Source organism: Egretta garzetta, unplaced genomic scaffold, assembly GCF_000687185.1.
Source record: "Egretta garzetta isolate BGI_Z169 unplaced genomic scaffold, ASM68718v1 scaffold36, whole genome shotgun sequence".
Lineage (NCBI taxonomy): Eukaryota > Metazoa > Chordata > Aves > Pelecaniformes > Ardeidae > Egretta > Egretta garzetta.
The window spans coordinates 2297602-2307010 of record NW_009259975.1 but is presented as its reverse complement, the minus strand read 5'-3'; the positions used below and the strand labels follow the sequence as shown (position 1 = coordinate 2307010).

The following is a 9409-nucleotide window of genomic DNA, read 5'->3' as shown; positions in this document are numbered from 1 at the left end:
AAGAAAATTAACTCTGTCCCAGCCAAAACCAGGACAGTATCCACCCCTTATTCCATACCATTTACATCATGCTCAGGTCCCACACATACAATACATCCTCATTAACAACCACCCCCTTCCCATCCTTTAATATATTACACAAATATCATTCCCTTAGTCTATGGACTGCCTTTGTAAGATGTCCAGAAATGTCCACAAAATGTCCATTGAGTTAATTTAGTCCATGACTTTGGGCTCCATCTCTTATGCTGGTCACTCAGGACAAGCAGAGGTGGTGCGTTGTGTGAAGTTACTGGGCACCAAAGCCAGCTCAGGTCAGGTCACTGCTGCACTTGCACTGCTTCTTGTAAGGCTTGTCCTCCGTTGGTTCAGGTGGTTCTTGCTGTAGTAATTCCTATAACATACAACTCAAATAATGGGTTACAACAATGTAAAGGTATAGTCATTACAATCTCCACTCCTGGTCTCTTTGGACAAGACCTTAAGGTTTAGCATTGCTATGAACTCCTCCTCTTGCCCCTGCTCTGGCTTGGACTTATCCACAGCCTGTCCAGCACAGCAGCACAGAAACGGCAGTGATGCCCTGGCCATTTGCCAGCCCAGGCACATCGCCACGGCGGTTATCAAAGGCCCCATATCATAGTTGAGAGTATCCTAAAAACTACTTGAACAAAATCTGACTCCGATTCTGTCAACTCTGTGTTTTCAGATACACCTTTCATGCCAGAAGGGACTGTTATGGTAAGCACCACGCAGCCACTTGCTCTCTCCCCCCACAGTAGGGTGGGGGAGAGAATCAGAAGAGTAAAAGTGAGAAATCTCATGGGTTGAGATAAAGACAGTTTAACAGGGAAAGCAAAAGCCACGTGTGCAAGCAAAGCAAAGCAAGGAATTCATTCACCACTTCTCATGGGCAGGCAGGTGCTCAGCCATCCCCAGGAAAGCAGGGCTCCATTACGCATAACGGTTACTTGGAAAGACAGACGCCATCACTCCAAATGTCCCCCTATCACCTGAACAGGGAAGGCAGTAGCATTAAGCATAAAGTCCCCTTTGATGATTGCATTTTGAATTACTCCATGCCACTGTTGAACCACATCAGGGGGGTCCCTATCTGAGCCCTGTGGATTAGGGAGAGTGTTGGAATTATGTGGGTTGGGCTTTGAGGTCAGAGCTTGCTGCGCCTGGTTCTCATTGCATATCCTCCTCCAGTATTCTAATTCTCTTTGCTCCTCTTCGGTCGGACTTTTGCCATTTGCTGTTAACTCTTTCAACCCTGGTAAAATCTCATTGTCCCTCACAGGCAGGTGAGCCAATTGATCTATTAGCTTTTGCACTTCAGCATTATGCCTAGACAACTCAGTTTGTAAGAACAACATGTCTGCATCAGACAGACCCCCTCTGCATGGAGTTGGAGGCAAGTCAGCTAACTTCTGAATTATTTTTTGCATTTCTTGATTTTGCTTGCACAATTCCTCTCTAATCATCTGCACACCAACAGGAGAGAATGTCTCTGGCAAAGGTGCAATAAGAGGTGGAGGGGGAAATACTGTTTCAATAATCATAGGTTCATCTGTTTTCGACTCAGCTTCCTGTTCCTCAGGAGGAGCTGATGGCAATATGGGGATACCGAACAGATCATTTTCATCCCCCAAAAACGCCTTAGCATCAGCCGGGAAAGCCTCTGCATAGATATTTTTCGGGTCTAGTGCTTCTGCAGCACAGGCAGGTACCGATCGTTCGGCTTTTAGTTCCTTGAGCACCGTAGTAATGAGTTTCCATGCCGAACTTAAAGCGACAGCCTCCTTAGACCCATTGCCAACCTCATCCCACAACACGGCTCCCGGCTTATCCCAGAGGTCCAAATCAAAAACATCTCAGGCTGAGGCAAAGAAACCGTGTGACTGTCCCCATCACAATAAGGGATTTAAAGTCCTTTTATCATATTTCAATGCTCTCCTAGAGAGAATATGCTGAAACATGTCCTGTATTGCCTTTTCCTCTTTAGTTAAAACCGCTCCCATGTTCCCAGCCTCGGCTGCTCACCTTTCTCTTAAGTGCTCCACTGCGCAGTGTCTCCAATATTCTTTCAAATCCTGGGTAGTCCAGCTACTCCGTCCTCACCAGCCAAGTCCTTCCGCCTTTTCATAAATCATTGTCCCGTCGTAGGCAAGTCAGGGTCGCCACTTGCGGAAGACCAGACTCCTGACACCAACCAATATGATCTCCAGAAGCCGTTTATTATACCTTTGTATACAGCTTTTATATTCTTCCATGCCCCGTACACACGATCACATACACTTTTCTAATTCGTACATACTACTGTCTATCCAACAAGCATATATAGGCCTCCAGCTCACTCACTGGTTATTTCATTGTCATCATCTTATCCTGCTTGCAGTTACTGCTTCTCTACTCTAGCAACTAAGTTCCGTATACTAGCTAAGCATTTCCCCTTTAATAGCATTCCGCCCTTATCAGGACTTGATGTCCTCATTCTGCTAGGAATGTATCCACAATGTGCTTCATTTCTGTTACAAAAATTAATCTCAATATATGAAGTAAACGAATATACTATCAAAGTATTTAATATGTAACTGTAACTTACCCATAAAGATATATTTTCAGTATTTTGATTAGAATAGTAAGATCTCTCTTTCTTGACAATGTTCTTTCATAAAAAATTTTTCCCTGGTATTGGCTGTAATCTTTACTTAAACTAGAAGGAAATACAGTTGTGACAAAGAATTTAATAGCACCTACTAACACAAACATGGATTTATCATGCTGGAGTATTTCACGTCAGATTTAGGAATAAATCCCCAAAGTCTTGAAATCTCTGTTTTTCTGTCAAACCGTCAAGTTTTTCATCCACCCTTTCTTTAAAGAAACCATGTAAGATAGGTGGCATCTTATGAAGTGTGGATTCATTTTATTTTAGTACTTTGTCCACCAAATGTCCTAGCTCTCTAATGCTTCCCCTTAATTTACATTGAAGAAAGGAGGAAACTGAAGCTGATGTACATGCAAGAAGGGAGGGATGGAAATGTTCTTCTGACACTTTTTATTCATGTTACACTTGAAAACCCACTGAAATTGCTTGCCAGCATGTTCTTGACAGTGAGAATTATTCTTTGATAGCAAAACTGGGGGATGTCAGTGACAGACTGTCGTGGTTTAGGCCCAGTTGACAACCAACCACCAGATAGCCACTTGCTCACCCTCTCTCCCATTAGGATGGAGAAGAGAATCGGAATAGTAAAGGAAAGAAAACTCATGGGTTGAGATAATGAGATAAGACCGGTTTAATAATTGAAATATAATAATAATAATAATAATAATAATAATGGAAAACAAGAAGAGAGAGATAAAAGAAAAAACTGTGGAGAACCAAGTAATGCAACCACTCACCACCCGCTGACTGATGCCCAGCCCATCCTCAAGCAGTGGTCACAGCCCTCTGGCCAGCTCTGCACAGTTTCTGTACTGAGCATGACATCATATGGTATGGAACAGCCCTTTGGCCAGTTGGGGTCAGCTGTCCTGGCTGTGCCCCCTCCCAGCTCCTTGTGCACCTGGCAGAGCAGGGGAAGCTGAAGAATTCCTTGACTGGTGTAAGCCCTGCTCAGCAACAACTAAACCATCAGGGTGTTATCAACATTCTTATAGTACTTGAAATCACAGCACTATGCCAACTACTAGGAAGAAAATTAACTCTATCCTAGCTGAAAACAGGACAGAGACTTACAGACTTTCTCAGTATTTGCATGAAGAATGCAAAGAGGTTACCACTTCAGCAAACACTCTTTTTATAAAGCCTGCAAAACACAGTGCCACTCACATCCCTGCATATAGTTGTTTAGAGATGATATTGTAAACACTGGAGGAAATTCAGTTTTGATTCTTCTTTTCTTCTAAAAAGGTGATCATACCTTTGATTGAAGCAGTGTAATTGTTACATTGTCATTTCAGGGCTTTCAGGACTATACAATTGATTCCTAGTTGACAATGCCTTTAATTTAAAGATGTGTTTTACTCATTTACCCATAGCTACAAAAACAATTGTGAAAAGTTAGCATATGAGAGCAAAGAATAAATTCTAGGTACGAAGTATCTGTCATGAATGCACATGGTAGATTTTCTAGGTTTGCAAAAAGCTTTCAGGGCTTATGCTTAAAATAAAAAAGAACATTTTTATTCTACTAATGGCAGGAATGTGTATGTTCCACACATAATTCTCCTTGTATTGGACACTTTTATGTCAGAAAGCTGGCAATGTTTATTTAGATGAAGTCAATGATCTGCAGGGCTACTAAAAATTCCTCATGAACCAGGTGTCTCAGACTGGTTTTCTCTTTACCTAGGGGTATTGTTAAATGTTTTAAGAAAAAAATACCTTGACCAATTATCAAAACTGATTTTGCAGACTTGATTTTGGACCTAGAATACAAGGGATGTTTCAAAGGCTGTTCCAGCCCAGTTTTCCATCATGCTTTAAGGACAGGAATTTGCTTAAAGCTTGATGACTTTGGTGGATGGCAGTTGTTCTGAATTACTTATGTAGTTAAATGCTCTAGTTTATGTTATAGCTTCTAAGCAGAAAAAAACCAGAAAACATAGTGTTGTAGAATTCAGAAAATAATTTTGCATGTATTCTTCTTTCTGGTATTCTGAACAGCAGAATGAACCACACAGTGACCACAGAAATGTCCCATTATTCACAGGAGCTTGTCAAAGATTTCAGTCCCTTTACTGCAGGAGATTTTCTTGCTTTTTGTTTTATTTGCATAATAAACATTGTTTCCAATTTTTATTTTTTTAATGACTATTAATTTTTTTTTCATTTATTTTTATAGATTAAAAAAATCAACAGGAACTTTCCCGTAAACCAGCAGGTAAGAAAAAGAAAATTTGGGGTTGTATCATTTATAATTCTCATTTCAGCTGTATTTAATCATGTGTTAGCTGTGCATTATTCTAATTCAAGAATTCGTAGTAGATTTTCTTTAGAGACTACCTTGCTGCCTCAATAGGTGTTTCTTTTTCTAAAGTCAAAGGGAACTGGATTGTTTGGTCAAAGTAAGATCATGCCTAATCTTTTAAAATTAACCTATTTAATGCATATATATATATACACATAAATATATATATATATAAAGTTTTAATCTGATTGCATCTTACCCATTTTACTATAAAAGGGGGAATGGAATTGTTATGCTTCACAGAATTAGCTAGTATCCATCAATGTTCTAAAATTCTAAAAATATAATAATCCTATTGTCCAAATGAAGGCATAAAAAAATAATATTTGCACAAGGTTATGGAGAAGGCTGGTGGCAGAGTTTGGAACAAACTGTGTAATCTGATTATCTCCAAGTTCATCCTTTGGCAGTCTCATATTACTGGAAGGCACTGCAATGTCTTAAAAAAAGAGAGCAAGATTCCTTGCTTGAACAGAGATGAATAGAGATGGTTTCTTGCAAAATGCATCATGAGCACAGTTGCTGCTCTTCTCTACATCTGTGTATCAGGTAATCGGATCCATGGGATGAAGAGCTAGAGCTGTGTGTCTTGAGAAATCTGTTCTTTCCACACTTTTTTTTAAAGAAGCAAACATACAGACAGCTTGAAGTTAAAGGCTGAAATTCTGAGGTTCTAGTTGCTAGAGACCATAGTAAGAATGGACAACAGCCACAACACCCTCAAAAGGAACAGCATATATTTTAGAAAACTATGTAAACAAATCATACATAAAAATATTCAGGGTAAAGCTCAGTGCACTGTAAAGTGATCAAAAATTCATTTAGAATGCAGTCTGTTCCCATACGACAGTATTGCCATTAATTTTTCTGTGATATAGCACAAGAGTTGAAAATGTGACCATTTTGTGATGGGCTACTTATCACAGAGTACCTGTCTAGTAAATTAAACCAGTTAATTAAGTATGCACGTGTTGTGCATCACAGCTATTACATAACGGGGATTTATTTTTAAGAAATTTGTAATAAGGGGAAACAGAGAAATCTGATTCATGAGAAGGAAAAAAATAGTTCTTTGTAGAAGGAGAGAAAAATTTATAGGACTGAGCTGTAAACTTGCCGTCAAGATAATAGATTTGAGGAAGGAAAGTGCTTTCACCTCCCTTACACAATATCTTCAGCCAGTCAACAAATTTTCAGTTCCCTGTCTCTGGTCCAACTGTATTAATATGGAATTAATGGATTAATATGGAATTGTGCCAAGTACAACTCATAAGGGAGGGGGTAGTACTATATTGATTGCTGCTTTCTTCATGAGAAGATCAACAAATCATAATAAATGAATGACAATAATAATAACAACAACAACAGAACCAAACAGTAACAACAACAATAACGACTAACTATGTGGGTAGTTAGAATAAATAAAACATAATAAACAATTAGGTACATTTTTATTTACCCTTGATTCTCAATTCTTCATCTGCAGTACAGTTACTCAGATTTTTAGACACTTGTGTCTCACTCTTGTCTCCTGAAGTCACAGAAAGGAAGTGGTTTGTGACATTCAGCAATTGAAGATAACACTTGCATTTGGGCATTTTCAGAACAGTTTTTATAACATCAGTTGTGGCAGTGGCAATGAAATGCTCCTGTCTCAAAAGAAGGAAGACTAAATGCCTAGTAGACAAAAAATAGTTAAGGAGCTCCTTTTTCATTCTCACAATTTACTGTAAACGTATCTCTTCGCTTTTATTACTGTAAAAAAAAGACAAGAAAAATATAAACAACTGTTACAATGTCCCACCAGGCTAACATGTTAATTGAGTGATCTCTGCTGTTTTGTAATTCTTGGCACGCATGGTCAGTAAGGCTTTTTCCTCTTCTTTAGAATTCCAGTGGAAAGCAAAAATAACTTTCTTGTCCTGAATAGCTTGTTGGTCATGTTATCTGTTAGGGCAGTCCACAATTAATGTGTTCTTCTCTCATCAGCATCAATCACTGTGTTCCAAAGGGATTGACATGGACTGTGTCAAGAAAGTCAGCCAAAAGATCAAACTGAAAACAGAGAGGCTAATTTGATGGGCAGAGAGATTGATAAGGTCTCACTGCCCATCAAATACTAGAAAAGAAAAAGGTTTATTGATCTGTGGGTGTCTTGAAATTTTAGGGAATGTTAATTTCAAAAACAGACTCCCTTTTGGGTTTATCTTATGTAAAGAGGGTTGCAGGGTTTTTATTGTAGAAGGAGCTTGGAAATATCACCTAGGTTAAATACAGTATTTCTGAGAAGAGTCAGAAAAGACTACACAGATACAGGGTTAATTTCTGTCTTGTGATATGCAGCAGACATTAGCATGATAAGCAGGGAAGGAACAGTCCTTTTTACTTGTTACATTAACACATCATTATTTATCTGAATATTAAATTATCATCTTGAATACTTTGTCATCTTGACATTTGTTTTAATAAAACACATTTTTATCTAAGAGGTTGAATAGCTAGTTTTGACTTCTTTCTTCAAGAACATAATGAACTTGAACTCTGAAATGAAGCAGATTGGGATTTTACTTCTAGATTTTTTCTTACAATATATTTTGCCTAAAATTATTAGTTCAAATGACAGGCATGTTATCTGTTTAGGATGGGAATGGAAATGTTATTGTACATCCTATGCATCTTGTTCAATAAAAAAGCAGGAATAAAACAAAATCTGACAGTTTCTAAGCACCTATAATGACACGTTTTCAAAGTCAGTTTACTGAAAAATATCTATTGACTAAGAATTTTTAGAGTACTAACTTTAATCAATACAGTAACAAAATATCTGTAGTATAGTTTACATTTCTTCCCTGTATATCTAAAAGATTCCTGATAAATACCAATAAATTTTAGTATTTAACCTTTTCTCTCAAATATCCTCCTTTTGCTAAACATCCAGTTACTAAGGGGATTAATATCTTTCTCACACTTAGATATTACTAGTATCAAAAAAAGTCTGTGAGGGTTTTGATTTTACACCTTTGTCTATGTAGGCAAAATTTTCCATAGAATTTTCCAACAGCGGCAACATTACAAGTTAATCTTTCGACTGCTTCATCCTATTATGCTTTAAAAAAAAGAATAAAATACTTAATTTCACTTATCGAATACCTGTGGGGTTATTTTTATGAGCACTAGCAGGGTAATTGAAAGCTAATTTCACTTAAAATTTTTGTGTATATATGTGCATATGCATATATATAAAATTAATATGTATACATGTATCTGTATAAAAATGTGGATTTAAATTAGTTGTTAAATGTAAAGGGGGGAAGGCAGTTGTCACACTAGAGTCAAGGAACCAAGCCAGTTAGAATTCCTTTATGAATATGTTCTTGATTTGGAGAAGAAAACAACGGCACAGACAGACCCATTAGCATTATGATGAGGAAAAAAGTGAACCTACATAGGTGTGGAAGCTACTGTAACACTGACAGCATTATCCAAATGTCTCAAATTTTGCAGCAAGTTAAAAAGAAAAGAGAAAAAGTGATTAGAAAAAACTCATTGACTACACATAATGTAGCAGCTTTCCTTTAAGGGGATAATTGTAAAAGTAGGTTTGTCTGGAAAATTGTTAAGATAAGATCCATTTATTGGAAATTGAAAGTTCAAACATGAGTATTGATAAGAAAGTGATAATTATATGGCCAGCATGGAAGAAAACCACACAGACAAAATATTGTTGAAGAAGACTGCGTGAGAAGAGGGAAATAATGTTTCCCCTTTCTGGCCTGACAATGAGAAAAATAACTCTTGAAGGTGGTAAAAAATTAGAAACTTGGTTGTGTTTTCTGTATAGATATTATATGCACAGGCTACATATAGTACCATCTAAGAGAATATCAGCAAGTCGTTGAGAAAAAATAAATAAATAATTTAGTATTGAAAACATAATGCATATTTTAAATAGGCACTAAAAATAATACTATGTTGTAGGCAAAATTTTCGTAATTCCAGGGAAAAAAATGATAAAGACCTCATATCAGAGAGGGATGAAGAATAGAATATTTCAAGGTTTCAGCCAGAGGATTCTCTATTTGATCAACCAAAATGGGAGAGGAAATACAGGTGTTTCCTTTTCTTGGAACTCATCACTGCTGTTCAGCTGTTACACTGATTACAGTAAACGTCAGCTCCCCTGAGAGCCATCATTAGGCAGGTGAGTTGTGAAAGGTGGCATCCACTTCCCTGATAACCCTTTCCAAATAACAGGAAAATACACCTACCTCAATAAACAGTGGTGGTATTGAGGTATTGAGGACAAGCAATGCACATTCCATTTCAATTCCCAGTCTTTACATTAGCCACCGTGAGTTCGCCAATGTGCCGATCTCAGCTGAAAATCGACTTGGTAAGATCTAGGGAAATCAGCATTAGATAGTGTG

At 37.6% G+C, this 9409-nt stretch overlaps 1 protein-coding gene across 1 annotated transcript in view; it reads left to right on the top strand.

Moving 5' to 3' along the window:
• The window catches only part of SNTG1 (syntrophin gamma 1), a 158891-nt gene that overhangs the window by 82571 nt on the left and 66911 nt on the right, over nt 1-9409 (top strand). Inside the window, exon 11 of the mRNA XM_035895882.1 lies at nt 4857-4895. Coding sequence (XP_035751775.1) covers nt 4857-4895 — 39 coding nt within the window. The remainder of the gene's footprint in view (nt 1-4856; nt 4896-9409) is intronic.